Source organism: Cygnus atratus, chromosome 4 (assembly GCF_013377495.2).
Source record: "Cygnus atratus isolate AKBS03 ecotype Queensland, Australia chromosome 4, CAtr_DNAZoo_HiC_assembly, whole genome shotgun sequence".
NCBI lineage: Eukaryota > Metazoa > Chordata > Aves > Anseriformes > Anatidae > Cygnus > Cygnus atratus.
In genome coordinates, this window is record NC_066365.1 from 6585724 (window position 1) to 6605072 (window position 19349).

At 40.2% G+C, this 19349-nt stretch overlaps 2 protein-coding genes across 4 annotated transcripts in view; one reads left to right on the top strand and one right to left on the bottom strand.

The window, feature by feature from the left end:
• Positions 1-2163, bottom strand: part of NFKB1 (nuclear factor kappa B subunit 1) — a 58110-nt gene extending 55947 nt beyond the window's left edge. The window contains exon 1 of one of the 2 annotated variants that reach the window (XM_035539742.2): positions 1907-2163. The gene's annotated coding sequence lies outside the window, so the exon portion shown is untranslated. The remainder of the gene's footprint in view (positions 1-1906) is intronic. The other variant, XM_035539750.2, reaches the window with a different exon arrangement.
• A 104-nt stretch (positions 2164-2267) lies between these two features.
• SLC39A8 (solute carrier family 39 member 8) overlaps positions 2268-19349 on the top strand; it is a 61492-nt gene continuing 44410 nt past the window's right edge. Inside the window, exons 1-4 of one of the 2 annotated variants that reach the window (XM_035539794.2) lie at positions 2268-2647; positions 14101-14278; positions 15400-15489; positions 18366-18468. In XM_035539794.2, the coding sequence (XP_035395687.1) occupies positions 18406-18468 (63 nt within the window). In that variant the 5' untranslated portion in view covers positions 2268-2647; positions 14101-14278; positions 15400-15489; positions 18366-18405. Of the gene's footprint in view, positions 2648-12090; positions 12216-14100; positions 14279-15399; positions 15490-18365; positions 18469-19349 lie in introns of those variants that run through there. The other variant, XM_035539802.2, reaches the window with a different exon arrangement.

The window sequence follows — 19349 nt, forward strand, 5'->3', positions numbered from 1 at the left end:
CTAAACAACAGCTGCACCAGAAAGCCTACTGTAAGTTAGCAAATATATACATATATTGTTTTTCCACTCTATCTTCACAGCTTCAATGCAACATTTACCATGCATGCATGTAACTATTAAGGGAGACTTAAGCTTTCTAGTCAGCAGAGAAAATCCCTGACAGTGAAGACTCATGGGCCTGCAGACGTGGTTCCTCTCCTTCCAGTGTCACCGGTGATGATAAGAAGGTAACATGAATCCCTAGCTGCACTTATTTTTGGACCCTGCATGTATTCCTGAGACAGCAGCATGGGAGGGTTTTGGGAAAAGGCAGTGATGAAGAAGAGGAACTTTATTTTTTCATGAAAATCCCCCGAAATATCTATTAATTAGCAAAGTTGAATCAGTGGCATTTATTTGTAGGTACCCACTACTCGAATCACCTAATGCCACCTCAACAAGGAAGTACATTTACAATTATCATTAAAATATATTTTAAAAGTGAAATACATAGTAACATTGAGAACAATTGCTATTTTTCAGTAAGTGAGGCAGAAAATTTTAGAACATGCATAAAAATGAAGTACTGCTCTCTGCTTTCCCCCTCCTCACCCTCTCCCAAGATTAACTTTTTTCCTCTCCCAGCACACTTTTACAGCAAACTTTCTGATTCCAGAATACAAACTGCAAAAACATCACGAAGACACTGACTGAACTAAGCGTCTACAGTTATGAAGTTTATCTGCTACAACATCTTTTTTTTTTTAAAGACACCCAACGTGACATGAAATGAAACAAAGCCATTCAGTTTTACAACCTTAACTCTATTCAAAGCGCTCTCATTACTCACAAGAGGAAACAATTTCATTTTAATGACTGCACTGTTGATTGACATTTCTTTCTTAAAAAAAAGGGACAGAGGGTGGAAGAAAGAAAAAGGATTTTCTCCTTTCTGCTTCAAAGAATTTAACCTGAAATACTAGCAGGTCTGGCATGTATCTCAGCACTGAGATTCCTTGAAATCTCTACAGCAACCTCTTGAAAACACTCCGTGGCAGATCCTGACAGCAGCATTTCAGCAGGTGTGTCGGTCCAATTAGTGAGCCACAAAAGTTTACAGAACAGAGGGCCTGCCTCTGGATCGCTACAGGCTTCTTTTTCCTCTTTCATTTTCTCAATTAAACTGTAGTCATTTCTGTAGATTACAAAACACTGCAGACAGGATGACGTCTTTGAATGACGTCTGGGCTAATGCTTTCCTCGAATGGGCAGCTACACTCTCTTTTGAAATAATGGGATACTTTGACTAAAATATTATTGCAAAAGCTTCCCAGTACATGGCCTATGGATTCAACATGAATAAAAATGAAGAGCTGTTAAGACTATGTATTTTCAACCCTGCTCTTTGAGCTTGACAGCAGTGGTGTAGCACCTTAAATGCTGCACAGCATAGGGCAGTGAGGGAGAGTTAATCCACTTAATATTAAGTTTCTCTCTGAAAAGAGGATTTCTGAAGCACGAAACTAAACATGCCAAAGATGACAGGCTCCTTAAAGTTTTAAAATCGATATTTCTTTCAAAAACGGTCCTTTAGCAGAGACTTGGGGCATTTTTAGACAGAAAGGTGAAACGCAGTGCCAAGTTACGAGGCTCTCCAGCCTACGAAGCCTTACCCAGCGAACGCTCAGGGGCAACTCGTGCTTATTCGCATGCAATTACCTAGCAGTGCAGTGATAGCGGCCAAGCAGCCAGCAGCTCATCTCTCGGGGAACAAAGCTCCGTTTTAGGCGAGCACGAAGGAAGCCGAGAGCACTTCGCTGCAAGCACGCAGCACCGGCCGCTCCGCTGCCCTACAACCCCCCCAGCCCGTACCTCCCGAGGCGGACAAAGCTCCTCGGAGGTCTCCCACCCCACACCAACCACTTACCAGGCTGCCGCCTTCCCGATCCGGCGCAGGCACGGCGAGGGCCGGCGCCCTGGGCAGGAACTCCGCCGCAGGAAGCGGGAGGTGCCTCCGGCCCCCGCCTTCCCCTTTCGCCCCGGGGCGGCGGCGACCCCGCTCCGTGAAGGGAAAAGGGTCCCTCAGCGCCGCGCCATGGAGCCTCCCCCCCGGTTCCCCGGACTTTCCCCCCGCCCCAGCGGCGAGGGCAGCCGAGCGGCACCGGCCCGAGCGGCCGCAGCCTCCCCGCCCCTGCCCGCTGGGCTTCCTGGCTGGAAATTCCCGCTGACGCTCACGGGGAGGGAGGAGCGGGGCGGCCGTTGGGCGGGAGCGGCCGTTGGGGGCGGCCGTTGCTGAGGGGCGGCTGGTGGGGGTGCTGCTTGCCCGCCACCTGCCCGCAGGAGGGAGCTGGGAGCGTAGCCTGTGTTTTTTTTTTTTTTTTTTTTTTTCTTTTTAGGTATTCGTGTAGTTTTCCGGCGGAGCAAGCGTCCTCGTCGGTTAAAGTCCGTGAAGTAGCACCCACCGTCAGTAACGTGTTAGTTTTAGTACTGCGTAGCTATGTCTCCCAGACGCATCTCGCCATGGTTGAAGAAAGGCAGCCAGCACCGCGTTTAACTGCTCACAGACATTACGCGAAATAATCCAAACATCCTTTCACTGAGTCTTAAGCCTCCCATTTGCTAAGGGTGAAGAGCATCTCAGATCAACAGCCAGCGTGGCTAACCTGAGGTAAGTTAGTCCAAAAATTCATCAGCACACCAGAGAAGCACCTGTGAGGAGCTCCTGTTATGCCAGGGCCACATAAGATGAGACCTCAGCAGTTATTTACCTCAGAATTCAATTAGACTAACAAAAAAAAAATCATAAATGATGAGAAAAGTTAAAAAACAACAAATACATGCATACAAGAAAAGCAACACTATAAATGAGATGATGCAACTATTTCTTGTATTGAAACAAGGGACTTCCATCCAGAACAAAAATGGAGTCAAAAGAAACAAGGTGAAATCGTAAGAAACCTGTTGACTGAGTTGAGAAGAAAAAACGTGTGGTTTTTTATTATTATTATTTAAACCAGAGAGTTATTACATTCTTATCTTTAACACCATATATATAATTCAGTCATGTCACAAATGGAGACTGTGCTGCTGACCACCTCCTCTCTGTCCACATGTTAGCTGATTTCACCTGTGGCAAAGGAGTAAATTCAGATGTCAGTGCTGTGCACTATATCTCTGAGTAGGAATGGAGACATGCTTGTTTGAAGTTGGTACTAAGGCTACAGAAAGAAGCTTAGAAATACATGGGATTTTCTCTGCCTCTGAATAAAAGAACTGAAGTCTCATACAGGTTATACACACGTATGCAGAGACCCATTTCCTGTATTTGTTGCTCTGTGATGTAGGTCTAAAGATGCATTTGTCCATTCCGTTCCAAGTCCAGGTTTTCATGACTTAGCACTTCTGAATGAAGTGTTTTTCCTTTTTAAATACAATACTTCCTGTACTCTTAAGACCTAACATTAATCAGTTCTATGGAAACAAGTACGTTGAAGTAAGCAAAGCAAGTGAGAAGAGAACTGGGCACCAAAGCTTTATAAGAAGGAAGTCTAGATGGATTTAAAACACGAGAAGCATTTCAAAATAACATTAGTTTAAAAGAAAAGATGCCATGTCACAGCTAGTCACAGGCATGCTCACAGAGCAAGACCTGTACAAACAAGTACCAGGAAGCCAGACAAGGTGGAAAAGCTCCAAAACTTAAACAGACTTACTTGGTAGATTTATTTTAAAAGGTCACATTATCAAGTACACAGGCTCAGGTTTCCCTGTGAGATCTGAATCAGCTTCCCCAAACATCTAGATTCCTAAAGAAAAGCCTCTTTCTAAATTATATTTAAAATATAACTTTGTCTTCCTTATAACTCAATATCATAACAGAAATGTTACTGCTATTGAAACTCACAATAAGGTCAGGACTGTAAGTCCCCAGAACACTCTAGATATATAAGTTGTTTTAAAGCACATGATTCTCACCTGAAAAGCCAAGTAAGCTTTCTAATCCTGGTTCCACTAGGGGAACTAGACAGAAAATATGGACTCAGGTGTGAGCAGTTTGCAATGGTAGACAATGTGGCCACTTTCCTGGAGAACACAGGGCTGCACCTGGACAAGATCAGCTCACAGATGAAGAGCAGGTGGTTAAAGCTCAACCTAAAGGAGGAAACACTTTCATTCCTGAGCTGAGGGAAATGTTAAGAACCATTTTTAGCTACAGTATAGTACAGTCTCTGGTAAGTGGGCAAGTGAATCAGAGGTAAGGCTTCCTAATTATATAGTCACCTAGGCTATCTCACTTAATGAGATTGTAAACATTTAAGTTTCTTGATATGGTTTAAAAAAAAAAAAAGGAACATCTAGGAGTTGTGTCTGGTCTTATGTTACTATGTTTGCTCTGTGAGTACATATCATTTTACAAGGTCAGGTGTCTTTGGCCTTGGATTTTTTTTTTTAATCCTGTAATTAATACTGTTTCTTCTTAGGAACAAAGCATTATCTCTGAAAACTAGGCGTTTTATTTTTCTTCCTCTAGGGATATCTGAAAACAGATATGCATCCAAGAGCAGCAGAGGCTTTTAAAGTAATTGTTTTTCACTTTAATTGGTATGCCCAAATTAGAAAAAAAAAAAGTCAAAGTTTCCTGCTTTATTTGCTCTGTTTCTGAGGTACTTATTGGAAATGAGGCAGGATCTTTTTGTTCCTTTTGACCTTATATCTGCGGTCCTGAAACAGGAAGAGATGAGAGAAAATCTAAAATAGCTGCTGAGAGATGCTTCCTTTTAAAATATTTACCTGCCTGTCTTTATTGGCCTGTTAGGCCATGATATCCAGATCCTTTCCTGGTTAATCCACTTTTTATTTTTGACCCAGAAGTTCCAACTTTAAAGCTGATTTGCCTTGGGTAGTAGCCAGTGATTATCCAGCACATGCTCCTGTCCTCAGAGAAAGTTATCAGGATTTAGTTAATGTTTGCTGTGAGCTGTGCCATTATCTCCTGTAATTTGAATCCACAAGGAACATAAAAGGACAATACAGTTAAAAATTGTATATATATATTTGTATTTTTTTAAATGGTGCTATCATTCTAAGACAAAATATATGCTGAGATCTAAACAAGTAGGCAATAGAAATAGTATAAAAATATCTAAATAGCCAAGGTACATATGCAAAGCCAACCAATTTGAAATGCGGCAAGAGCAGTGTGTGGAGTTAAGTGATGCTGCTAAACCTGCACATGGCAGCATCCACAGAAATACTTAATGTCGTCCGCACTACTTTGTTCTGGTGGATGATGATCTGGCCTCAATTCATCATGTATTTCATCAGCACTTAGATGGGCACGAGCAATACCCTGCAAAATTCAAAACAGCATGGTGTCTCCTGCAGTTACACAAGCCACGTCCCAAATATACTTTTTGCTTTATTTCTGCACAGCTGTGACTCAGATTTGAGGTCTCGTATTGCCTCCAAAGTGCTTAAGATCTGTAGCTGTGCTAAGACTGATGTTCCAGTGTGGTTTGGCTTAAAGTGTTAGAACAGTAGGAGGAGAAAATTTCAGTAGTGAAAAGCTGGAAGGAGGATTTACAGAGTCATCTAGGTTGGAAGAGACCTCCAAGATCACCTAGTCCAACCTACAATTTAGCAGATTTTAATATGAGAACCATGAGGCTGTAGACATGGCTGATGATGAACATAATTCATAGAGAAAGGGGGACTTCAGGAGAGAGTTACAGGTTAAAAAAAGGAAGATTTAAAAGTACAGCAATAATTGTGAAACCTTGAATAGGGTGTTACTAAAAATAATATAATATATATAATAAGAGATATCTATATATCTCTTCCAGGATCCTATAGTTTTCTTGCATTAGTAGCTGATAGACACAGCTATTTTTTCATCTTCCATGAAGTAAGCCTGCTAATTTGCTTAGAAAGTTAATTTAGTTATAAACACATTAGGTGTTATGGTTACAATCTTAGTTTTGACATCTTCTGCTTTGTTTTAACGTACATCTGTTCAGTACTTCATCTAACGCTATTATACAGCTAGATCGCTTATCATCACTTACCTTCTCTGCTCAGTTCTTTCTGTGTCTGTATGTGATTTTACCTACATCATTTTTAGAATCGTTGGCCTAGCTGCTTGTCGGTATGGCTAAGTAACACCAGGCCTCCTTCCTTCCTTCTCTCCTATGCAGCCTAATAGCAAGGAGCATTTCACAGCAAACCTCTCAGTTACTCTAAAAATGGTGGCTTGTACATTCTGTGTGGCAAGGTAGCAGCTCTCAATGGGGAGCTACACAGAGCACTCTGAAAAAATGCCAGCTGGCTGGATTGCCTGGGCCCTGAAGCTGCTTCCTGCAAAAGGTACGGGCTGCTCTGAAAGCATTGCCTGGGCTGATGATAATTATTTGTCTATGTCAGAGGCTGAGCTGCATAAGAGTGGTGTACAGCAGTACTTATGTACATGTATTCTCAGAACTTAAATGGTTGTTTATAGAGATTATTTACGGTGCTATGCAATGGCATAATAATGTAAAGAGCGCTAGTTATCAGAGCCTACAGCAAGGAGAGTCATAGTTAAGAGTTGTGATTTCTGGTAACAGATCTAATAATCTACCGGTCTATTCTTCAGAATCCAGACCTAGTACAGATTGTGGTTAATCTACTCTTTTATCACTCAGCTACCTTGGCCAGCCCCTGAAAGCAGAAGGATTTTTTTTTTTTGCCATTTGATTTCAGTGACAGCACGTTCTTACCAGTCCAATGCACTCACTCCCATTTCTTCCCACCTACTCTCCCTATGTTATGAATAATACTGTTCTATGCTCAGTACTTCCTACGTGAGTGGGTCTGGTTTCTCTTCATAGTCTTTTGCATATTGAATGATATATATTGCTAACCTTTATGTGATTATACCTATCAGAACACAGTTCAGGGGCCCTACTGTCTTTCCAAGAAGTGTAGGTTCTTCCCGTTACGTGACTGCAGCTTTGGAACCTCAGCCACATCTCATGCAACTAGCTAATGCAAACGAGAACAGCTATTTGGTTCTTGTTGCCTTTGTCACTTTTTGTTACTAGTTACTTTCATTAAATATATGCTGAGTTTGATTTATGAGGTATTTTTGGGTTGGGTGTACTGAATAGGACTGATTTTAACTCTGTAGAGATAGCAGAATTTAGCTAAGTTGACTTTTTATTACTGTTGTCTTATGCTGTAGTAGCTCTTTAAGGCCCCAGTAGAGGAAAGAAGTTCCAGACAGCTAAGGTCTATACAAATACATAGGGAAGAGATTTCCTCTGCCACAGAGCTTTCTCCATCTAAATATATAATGGAAAACAGATTATGGAAGCACAAAGTGGCCCCTTTGGTGCTATTTGAGCTTGTGCAGCAATTTGCTGAAATCTTCTGCTCAACTGTTGGTAGAAGTAAGTTCTGATTTCCTGAACTGTTCTGGTTGCAGACTTTAAGTCTCTACCCTAATTTGTGATATTCTTAAAATTCCAATCTTAGAGTCTCTGGATATGTGGAAAGCTTTCTCTCTACTTTTGATGAAAACTGAAGTTTTAAGTTTTTTTTTTTTTTTTAAAGTATCAGTATTCAAAAGATGCATTTTTAAAATTCTCGTGATTTACTTTAGGCAAATTCTGTGGTGTTAGCAGACCTTGTAATTTGGTAATGTTGGGGGGATTAAAAACAGTGAGTGGTGAGCCAAGACAAGTCACTAGTGTAATGGATCAGGCCTCTTAAAAATGCGAGATTATAAAAGAATATTTGGAGGGCAGTAGGAAAAGCAAGTTGTCTCATGGATTTGGTTCCATAAAAGCTCTTTTTCTCAGCCTTTGCTCCAGAGCCATGAGGACTAGAAAGCTTTTTAAAGAATGTATCCTGTATGTAAAACAGCAACATCCGAAACAGTACCAGCGCTATCTGCGTTTGTGATGAGATGCAACAAGCTGATGAAAAGCAAGAGGATGTGCCATAACAAGAAAAGGAGTGCTGTGATAGAGCAGGGTTTTGGGAAAAGAGGAGAACCTCAGTCTATTTTCTACTCTGCACAAGAAAAGCAATGAGTGGTAGTAGTGGAGGAAGCAGAGTGTTCTCCATATTCTAGTTTCTTTCTCAGTTCCTCTCTTGATTTCCTGATTGGAAGCTGAAACCGAAGGGGTCTGAGTGATGATGGGACAGTCTTTTATTCTTTCTTTTTCTCTTATGCTTTTTAAGAGCATGGTGCAGAGGACTCTAAGCTATAAATAAACATGCCAGAAGTGATGTGACCAAGTAATTGTGTTGCTGTTTCCAGGCACGTTGGCTTGGACACTGTTGTGCTTGCATAGCCTGCCCTACTCTTAAGGCTAAGGAACCCCGCGCAGTGCTATGACACTGGTGTGTGTACTTGTACAGGCTCAGGGTCTCAGCACTGTGCACTTACAGATCAGGTCTCCACATGAGTTTTCTGACCTGAGGGTAGGGAAATAGAATTGCAAAGTCTCCAAATGCGTCTATTTACCTAGACGTCCAAATAAGAATATGAGACTACTGTTTAAGCCCTTGGGTGTATTTACAGCAACTCTTACCAACTTTTAGCGCTGTGCTGCCAACAATTGGCTGCACCCAAAGACGCTCCCTTAGATAGCACAGTGAAAACTCAGTTCTGCTTGCATTCACATCAAGGGCAAACTCTTGTTGACCTACCTGGGTGTAGGGCTGGTGGCTGAGGAAGAATCTCTGCTTTCCCTACAGGTTTGGAAAACATCCTAACAGTGGACCCATGTGGCTGCAAATAGTAACTCTGCACAGCATTTGCAAAACTGTTCAAATATTTCTTGAAGCAGGACTTAGCTTTGCAAGCCGTATATAGGTCTGAAAGAAGGTAAAATGGGAGTCATGGTGATTTCATGAATGCTTCTGGGGAAGTCCAGCTGAGCCTACTGGAGTCTGACTGTGGTCTAGCCAAGTTAGAAAAATGTTCTCCTTGTGACAAGGATGCTGTTCTTATTCTAAGGATATAGAACAAAAGTCTGGAGAAATGTTGATCAAAGATATGAATGTTAGATTCTCTGTGCCTCAGATTCTTCTTAATTTTTCCCACAGTTTTTATCTCGAGAAATGAATGTGCCCACACTATAACTTAAGATCAATCTGTGTGTGCCCTACTTGGACAGTTTCTATGGCCCTGCCTCCTATGTCTTGCTCCATCCCATAACAATACTTGGAGGAGGTGGTCATGCAACTAGAAGACTCACCTGCTATTTGACACAGCAGGTCCTACAGGACCTGCCCAACTAGAAATGTTGGGCACACTGGTATAGTACTTTTTTTTTTTTTTTTTTTTTCAGATATTTTCCCTCATTGACTTCTGTTGCAGATATGAGTACTTTCAACACTTCTGCAATCAGGCTTCAGTGTCCAAGTCAAGCAACTAGAAAATGAGGAACACAGACTACCTCTGAAATGTTTGGTTTAAGTGACGTGCCCAGAATCGCAGAAGAACTCTGGCACAGCAGAGGAGGCATAACAGCTCATCTGGGCAGAATTAAGGAGAAAATTCTCTCTCTTCCAGAGTTACTTGCTTTAATTGCTATAATCCTCCCAGCTGATGCTGGAAAAGTCATGGGAGCCCTATGGAAAGCAGTCTCTTGAATGTGCAGTTCTTCTCTAGACCATCCCTGTCCTAACAATTCAGATGCCATGGAGTGGCAACTTCCATACAAAACAAAGGAATTTTGGTGAAGTTATGAGTTGAAAATAATCACCTATCAATAAGAAATGCTCATCAATAGATTGTTAATACTAGCAATATAATCATCCCCCTTCATAATATAAAAAAACCCTTATTGTTAGAGCGAAAGTCTCAGAATCTGGGTTCTATATGTAGATTTCCAGTATAACTTAAACTCTGATCTTTTAAGTCAAAGACTGGAGAAAGAGTCAGAAAAGCTAAAATAAAGGCAATAGCTGGTGACCAATTCCTGTTTAGTAGCACATGTAACCTTTATTCTTTCCTACTTTGCAAACAAACAAGCGGTGTGTCAAGCACACAAGTCTCCAAACTGTGGTTTTGATTGACATAGACAGAAAAACACTTAATCTTATTTTCATCCTTCAATAACATGCAGTAAGTAGTATGTTTTTTCTTTTTTTTTCTGGTTGTATGAAATACTGCAACATGTATGAAGATGAAAACTGAATAGCTGCCACAGGTCAGTCTCCTGATCTACCAATAGTTTAATTAAGCTGTGGCTTTAAAACCTTGAAAGAGCATTGAATAAACTTGAAACTGGAAAAGGTGAGATTTGATCAAATTACATATGACTCATCTTCTACATTTTCTCAATATTTTATGTGACAAAGTAGCGTCATTAGCCGAAAAATGCCGTCTCCCTAAAACTAGAGCTAGTGATTCCCTCTCTAGAAAATGCTCTGCTGTGAGCTGTACAAACTGAAACAGAAATGCTGAGCAGGAAGGTAACCTGCAAAGTAGATTACTGCACTGTAAAACTGATGCCTTTTATCACTGTGACCTACATTTTAAAAAAAGAAATCCACTTCTACTAACTTTCATCCAATATGACCTCAAACTGTCAGGCACCACTGCATCTCAGATGCTTATTAGTTCTTGATGTGAAGAAATCTTATCCTCAGCTTTTTTAAGGGAAAAATATTTCGAAAGTAATTGATGGTCTTTATTTCTCCCCCCACCCCACCCCCCCCGTAAACATATAACTCCTTACTTATGACAAAATACTGTAAACGTAAAGTCATAAAATGTTCAGGTAGTACCACAAATGAGGACATTATCATCTCAAGCTACCAGGAACGTTGTGATTTTTCTGAGGACTGCAGCAGTTTCTCACTTAGACTGTGATTCATGTTTGTACCAGAACAGGTCAGAGATTTCAGCAGAGAAGCCTGATCACATGAAGTACATGTCCAAACCTGTTACAGTTCTTTACCCAGGGGCCAAAACCAACCGCGAGTCTTTCTTTTCCACCACGTTACCCCTTAGCAGAAAAACAGCTATTTAGATTTATTATGTTTGTTATTAAGTTGTCTTAATAGCTATGCAAAGTGCCCTTTTTCCATGCATATATCAAAGCCGTATCATCATGGAAAAAAACAATCTGCCTCCTTTTAACTCCTGCATGTGCTTCAGTGCCAAGACTGCTGTAAGGGCCTCCTCTGGACTCTTGTTTAGAATGTGTGCAATCAACAGATTACTTTGCCAAATGCTTGCTGGTCATTTCTATTAAGGGAAGCTCCCACTGGTTTTGATTGCTAAATCTTTTCCATTTTGGCTTGCGTGGAAATGCTTGAAAGAGGCATTACAGAACAGACACAATGGATATAAAATATGTAAGACAGTGGTGTATTTCTGATCTAATTAAAGGGAATCACCCCAAGATTAATCCTGCCCCCAAATCCATAAAGAAAGTAGTTGTATTGTTTTAACATCTAGCTTAAAAAGGCATATGACAACTTGAACAATTCCCAAAATTTCCAGATTTAGTAATGCTCACAAGTCAGACTTATGTTAGTCAAGTACTTCTCCTGAACTATGAACAGCAGCTCTGGAATCTCCAGACTTGCTAAAATATATCTTAAAAAAAATAATAAAAAAAAGAGGGCAGTGTGTCAGACTTCCTTCATTAATCTAAACTTGTTTAATGAGGACCAGAGAGGTAAAAATAGAGAGGAAATTCTGAGTAAATGGAGTCAGTATTTATCAGTGTCTGTCTTGGCCACATAAGAAAAGAGACAAACTTGATAGAGAACAAACAGAAAAAGCCCCAGTGGATTTCCATCTAATCCATCCCATTAAACGCTAACCCACACAGACAACTGGGTACAGTGTGCTGCTTGCCACAGTGTGAAGGGTTTCCACAACAAAACCAAATGCCAAAGAATTGTAGTGCACCAGAAGGTCACAGAGCTAAGGAAATGACTCTTAAAATAACAGCTTTCTAAACATTATATAGATTACCACAGAGAAGAAACTGTGTGTTTGAGGATACCAGTAAAAGCACATTGGCACTGCAGTCACCTGATGAAGATCCTATCACCTGATAGGAGGCTAATTAAGAAGTCGTATGACAGCCTAAAGAGCCCCAACAGGAGCTGAAAGTTTAGTTTCTCTAGAGCTGCCATAGTGCGTGGTTTATGAGGAAGATAATAGCAGAAAATATCCTACTCATTTTTTCATTGCATATGGAATTTCTGAGGTACTTAACAGCAGGGTGAGTTTAAGTGCTTTTAAGATGCCATGGTTTCCCCCCTCCCCCCCCCCCCCCCCCCCCCCCCTTTTCCTGAGCTCTAAATGTTTTTTATTCAGAGTAGGAGTGTGGAGTGATGAGAAATCTTTTGGAAAACCTTTCTGTTTTTGAAGAACTCATGTACTTTGTGATCCTGTGGCAAGGAGTCTGGTTCAGCTTCCTGAGGGATTTAGGGCTTAGTTCTGCAGAGAAAATGTTAAGTTGTGAGCCTGTCTCCTGGAAGAGATGGTCTGTACCCTCTGAGCCTTTTTAGGCTATGTCTTAACAGGATTCACCAGAAGTGGCAGAACTGTGACACTGTTGATGAGCACTGCAAGCTTGTGATCAAGGAAAGCCCCAGCGTGAAAAACGAGTAGAAGGAATGAACTAGCAGGAGTTGAGCTGCAGAATGTTATAGATGCCCTGCTTGCCAAGGCAAATGGATAACTGGCTGTGAGAGTCTGGAAAAGGCTATTATAAATTGTCTGCAGGGGGTGAAGGCAGGGGCTCTTGTTTCCAGCTATATGGAGGGGCTTTTGAGAAATGCTGGAGAGGAACTGACTCTGTGGTGAAACGGGTAAGAGTGACACGGGGAGGTTCTACAGACAAGTTGAGGCTGTGACATAGAAAACCAGAAAGCAGAACCTCCAAACATCATTTTCCAAAATGTGCTTAATGCTACATGCAGCATCCATCAGAGTTGGAGAGTTAGCTTCAAAATCCAGCTGAGAAAATGATGTCAGGAGGAAGAGTTGAAAGTCACTGGGAAGTGGGCACACAAAATGTGAGAGGTTCTATAGCAAGTTGCACACCATGCCTAGGGATCTTGGTCCTCCAATTACTTCAACTGAGGACTGCCTACAGAAACCAATATGCCAGAGGCTGAAAGATTTTGATCTTTCATTTGCTATGGGGTCAGGACGCTTTAGGATGTGATCCACCATGCACAGATTGGGCTGTAGCCAGAGGTGTACCAATGGATTTCCTTTGTAAATTTATACAGAGACACTCTTAAGCTCTAACTTTGAGAAGGTGAAGGACACTGAGTTGTTCTTTTATAGCTCTTCCAAGGAAGTTTACCTTTTTCAATTGATCTGAAATGAATATTTATCATCAAACTAAAATAATACTGGTAAAGAGACCTAAAATTATTCTAACATTTGTTACCACTTACAGAACCTGAAATGTAGCAGTTTATATTGAGATCTGCAATCCCATGATTGGATTCATTCTTTAATTGTATAAGTCAAATAGTAGGAAATAATTCATTTAGATAAAATTGGTGCTGAGGGTAAAGAGAGTCAGAGATTTTTTCTTTACTGAAGCCTGCCTAGTCTGGGGCCTGATTTCCAAGTCTCAGAGCTAGCTTCAGTGCTGAATGCTGTAGTGGGTTCATTACAGTGTGATGCAAACCATTTCACTTTTGGCAGTACAGATACAGATCATCAAGTCCAGCGCTACTGACTTGACTGTTGTTTTCTTTGTGATAACTTTGATGTTTTGCTTTTTCCTCTTGTTTTAATACAAAATTCGTTTTAACAGCTGAACTATCCTTAAGGCCATGCTCTCGAGGTTGTTTCGTTGTTAAGGATTGGATCTAATAGTGTCACCCTAAAGGACATCAATGCTAAGGCTAACCGATACTTAAAAAACAAACAAACAAAAAACCAACAACAACAGATAGTCAGGACTCTAGTGTGTAGGTGGGGGGAAGCCTTGGCTGCTGAAGTATTAGGGCTACAAGTAGCTGAGAGGCTTTAACTTTCAACTTTGTTGCGCCTTGACGGTGTTCTCTGGCAGGGGAGGACCAACTCAAAAGGTGATTGTGAAGCTGCATTCATGATCTTAATTTTGTTTGTTTTTATTGTAGGTATGAGTAACATTAAAAAAAAGCCATGGGCACATCAACAACATGCCTCCAGCCCCAATGTTACTACGTTTCACTGAACAAGATACAGGAATACATGTGCAGCAAGGAAAATAGAACAAGATACCACTGCTCATCTGGCAAACAGGGACTTGGAGGGGTGAATAAAAGATAATATCATGTAAGTAAAGATAGTCATTGTGTATTTTGGGTAGGGTACGGGTGTTGGTACATAAAATACAGATATACTACCTACATGAATACTGATGTAGTGTTGCTGAGTCTGATACCACAGTCATAATATTCTTTGTATAACTGCATGCACAAAAATATATAAATTTTTAGTCACTTGTGAATTTTGGGTTACACCTTAACTGTATCAGGCTCATTAAGGAGCTTAGGAAGGATTTGAATTTAGTTTGGTCTTACTAGCTCCAACCCTGTGGCAGCCAGGCCAAATTTGTTCAACTCAGCAGAGAATCAGCTCTATTTCTAGAGTGCTCACCTGTACATGCTATCTAGATTTTACCACTAATCTGGATTTCTCACTGTTTTCACACTGAATATTGAATCACAATCCATAAAACTGAATCTTATGGTTCTAAGTGAATTTTTTTAACTGCCTACTTCAGCTTCTGCCACTTGTCCAGTATTTATCAAACACAAAAGAGAATGATATACTTTTGAAGAAAACCATACGGTATTGCTTCTAGATATCAAAATATGCCCAGGCGGCCATGAATTCTGTTCTGAAAAGATACAGTGCATCTTCCTTCCCTGAGAAAGATGACTTAGTACATCCCAAAGAGAATTAACTCTACTCTCTTAGACCCAGAGCATGATCAAATTCCGGGGGGGGTTTAAAAAACAAACAAACAAACCACCAACCCTTTGGAAACAAGAACATTTTACATCTTAGTGTTCTGACAACCAGAGGGAGAATGCTGCTTTTTTCTCTTCATTCCGACTGTGCTCCCACAACCTAGTTTCACAAAACAGGCAAAATAAATAACTGTAGAACTGCTGCCACCTACAGTCTGGCTGTAAAAATGTCGGCTTTGGGAAGAACACAGAGGTAGTAGTAATAACAGGGTGTTAGTCACCCGCCCAGAGTGATATAATATAATGTAAATAATTTAAGGTACAGTTAGGATTCACATAAGGATCCTGAAGTGCCTTTCTGAAGGATACCTTAATCATCACCTGTTTGCCTAGCTTGTATTACAAGAGTTGATTTTTCTTGCAAATGCTAACAATTCACACCCTAAAATTTCCTCACTTTCTTTTACCTACATTTTGCAGTGAACCATTTTTAGAGACACCAGATGTAAGGATGAATGATGTTACTGCTGGTACCCCAGAGGAGAACGTTGTTGCACCAGCTAAGCTGAGGTGAGGCATGCCTTGGGAAGCAGGAGGGTTCCAAAAGACTCGGTTTCAGAGAGATCATGCTCACTCTGCAGTAGCTCTCTGTTCTCCTTGACACCAGGAAAGCTAAAAGTTGAAGCAAGAGGTGAACCAGAAGAGGAGTCCCGATAGATCATGCAGATAAAAACTACATAGAGTGAGAATTCAAAGCTGTACTCTTTGGGAAGTTCCTTATTGCTGCCAGTAAAGAACATTTTTTTCTTCTCCCTCTGGCCAATGTTTTTTTCTGGTGGACATCATCCAATATTTAAAGGATTTAGTCTTAAGAAGTCAGGAAACAGCATGTCTTTTGGGAAACCATCATCCAACTTAAGGGAGAAGAAGATTTTGAAAACCACTCAGATCAGTTGCAGGATGTATTTTCCTCCTTCCTCCCCTCTTTAACCAGCCAATGGGGTGACAATGTGTTCAAGTGGCTGTATTTGTATTGTATATCTCTTCTGAAAGTAACACAGGCACTTAGCTTTTTGCTAAGCTTTATAAAACATGTATTTAACATGCTTTTTCACAACCTGTTTTTTTTTTTTAAGCTTTAGACTACAGTAACAGTATGTTTAACTCCACTTGATGGTGATATAAATATAGAAAGTATGGGGCTAGTTTTATTCTGTTAATTATATTAGCTCTAGCTTTAGCTGTTTTAAAAGCTTGTCAGACTATAGCCTTCTTTTCAGGTATTTATAAGTATTCAATCAAGTTTGACTCAGGTGGTCCTAAATGGTCAAGGAGGCTTAAATTTTTCACTGGATTTGGAAAATGATCACTTGCATGCCTGTATTTTTTTTGCAAAATGAAGACCTTTCACGTAATCAGAGCATACAAATTAGAAATTGAAGGTAAGCCAACAGGACAATGTATACGCTCTTCTGGCAGCTGCTGCTATTGCCATCATCTAGGGCATGCTGCAGGCTTGTGACTGACTGTAAGTGAAGGAAATTCAAGCTGTGAGCAAGTCTGGCGTTGATGGGTGAGATATCCATTGCACTGAAGTGTCTTATTATGGCTCTGTTTTTAATAATAAGTTATATGCTCAGAGAAGGTAATGTTAATTGGGAATTTGGGATGCTTCAGGACTGGATATTCAACCCACATCCTCTCTCCTCCTCTGGTAATTAAATAATTGTAGAGGTTATACATACAAACACAAGGGTGATTCCTGCTACAGAACTTGGACAGCATGGGGTACAGTTCTTAACTGTGACAGTGTGTGTGACACGAAGTGTGCAGGCCAAGGCCGATAAAAGGGCTTAGATGAATAATTCCTATGGGAGTGTAATGAATGCTAGACACTTGCATTTCATTGCAGATTTGTCCTTTAATCTGTTTGTGTCCATTTACTTTGTTTGAAATAAGGGTGGTATTTCTCTCCCATGCTAGCAGTTTTGCTTTTTTTTTTTTTTTAAGCTCTTCATTAAGGCCTTTTTTTCACCAAGATGTGGAGTGACCAGTAGTATCCTAGTCTAAGTGGACAGTAAGATAATACACAATAATTTGTAGCGGTAGTGATAATCACCACCCCCAGCCACAGAAGAGTGTAAAGATAAGAGCTTTCTGTTCTATGATAGAAACATATTTATTTCACTGACAGGGAGTGGAGGAGAAACTAGACTTACAAGTTCTTTCCCAGTACTTTCCCAGAAAACACAGGGTTCCCATTACAAACCTGTTGTAGCTTCTGATGGTAGTCTTAGGTGTCTAAGTTCTCTGTGTCTATCAAACAGTAAATGATTGGGGGGAAACAAACTGGGAATGTTTTTGAATTCATATGACTCAAAGGCAAATAATTTTGGAGTTTGGATTTTAGTGTTTCATATAGTGAATAAATCACTCATGACAATTTTACTGCATCAGTTTTATGCAAAAAATAAATAGTAATCATGTCCAGATGTCTTACCTTATTTCAAAACTTCTATTTTTTTCCTGATTAAAAAGTAAAAAGTTAGAGGGAATAGGTCCTGCAGAAAGGTTAAATCTCAGTTAAGTATAATTTGTGAATTTAAGGCATGTTCTTTCTGTTCCTTGTATGATATCAGAAAGATGTACTACGGAAAAAAAAAAAAGCTCTGTATTTAAATGTGGTGTCCAGGAAGGAAAAAGCAAAGCTAGACAAAACATCCAAAATAAAACATTTTTCAAATATTGTACCTACTTAACCAAGCAATGAATGAAGAAAATTACAGTAGTTAACTTGTATCCACTTGGTGAAACTCTTCAAATATTTCAGTAACCATGTAATGAGGATTTAGGGAAATACATACAGTTGATGTGAAACTGCTTACATCAACTGTAGCGTTCTTCAATATTTAGCTTTGGTAATTAGGCAAGCAAGCCACGGTTTTACCAATATTAAAATTACTGATTTTTAAGTATTTTTTTTCCTTCTGATTGGGGAAAGTTACCATAAGAGAGATCTTCATCTGGCTTCTCATGCAATAGCTCAGTAGCAACTTGGTGGCTTCTTTACTTCTCTCTAGGTAATGTTTTACTTTTAAAAATGAAGGCTTCAGAGACCCAACTGGAAATGGAAACTGTATTCCATAACCACCAGTTAGCATGCTTGAGACAGTAGCAGGCTTCTGTACCAGCTCGTAGAGGTTATTTTTTCCTCAAATGTGAAAGGAAAAAAGCATGCACAGAGCCTTTGAGTTCTACAGCTTCTGAGTAAAAACCATTGAGTCATTCCACTGTTTGTCTGGTCTACACAGATTACATGGTTTAGAGTAATTAGTGTCCTAGTGCATATTGGTCATCTTACTAGCATTTCTGTTCTTAGCTGGTTTCTCTGAAGTCTACTGAAAGCAAGCTAAGAAAATCAACTGCTTATTTTTGTTTGAATTCAGAACTTAGATTTGCTACAAACCTGTGAATGAGAACCAGTACATGAGGAGTTTTGCTGAGCTGAGTTCTGAACCTGACCTGTTGCAGCTGTTCCTTGGGAATATGGTATGTGTCTCCACTTCTGAACCCCTTGAGAAGGCAGGAAGTCGTGCCTACTACTTGGAAATCGTGCCTACTACAGCTTCCCTGTTACTGACACAGCAAACATTTCATGCTCAGACTCCATTCTGTCTGGCTTTAATCTATTATAATAGGTTACAGACTAGTAACCTTTTACAGAACAGAAGTCTACACATTAATCCCCTCTACAGACCTACATCAGTTTTACTCCTTCAATTCCTTCAAGTGTTATATCTCATCATAGCTTCACCATGATTAGACACAGACTTAGATCAACTGGAAAAGTGGTCAAGAATCATCTCTCTGCGGCAGTTTTGATGCTGCCAATTGGTTTAATGCATGCTCCTCAATGAACAGTTCATGTAAAAAATGGCTACAATTCTCAAACTAGTGCAGGGCTGCAAGCTTACATTGAGGGGTTCTTGGATTTTCATCACAATCAATTTTAGGAGGTGAACGGACAGGATGAATGGCAGAAAGCGGGTGTTGTAACTTGGGTTATAGAAACTCCAGAAACATCAAAGTGAATGTTACTGGATATAGGAATCTTCTAGAAGGGACCTTGCTTTCATGTAGGAGGCTCATGCTATCCCATAGGCTTTTCTTTGTGAGAAACTTTCTTGAATGTTCAGAAAACACTTGGTGGAGAAACTGAGTCTTCTAAGCTGGGGAGGGTGATTTAAAAAAAAAAAAAAAAAAAAAAGGAAAAAAAAAAAAAGGAATCTGAGTGTAACCTAACTAAAAGGCTGCAAGTGCTCTTATTTCTTAGGATTACGTCTCTGATGTACAAAAACTGACAAGCTGTAAGAGTTCCTATGGTGCCGTAGGTTGATGCAGGACTTGATGGAAGTTGGAGTTTGAAAGAA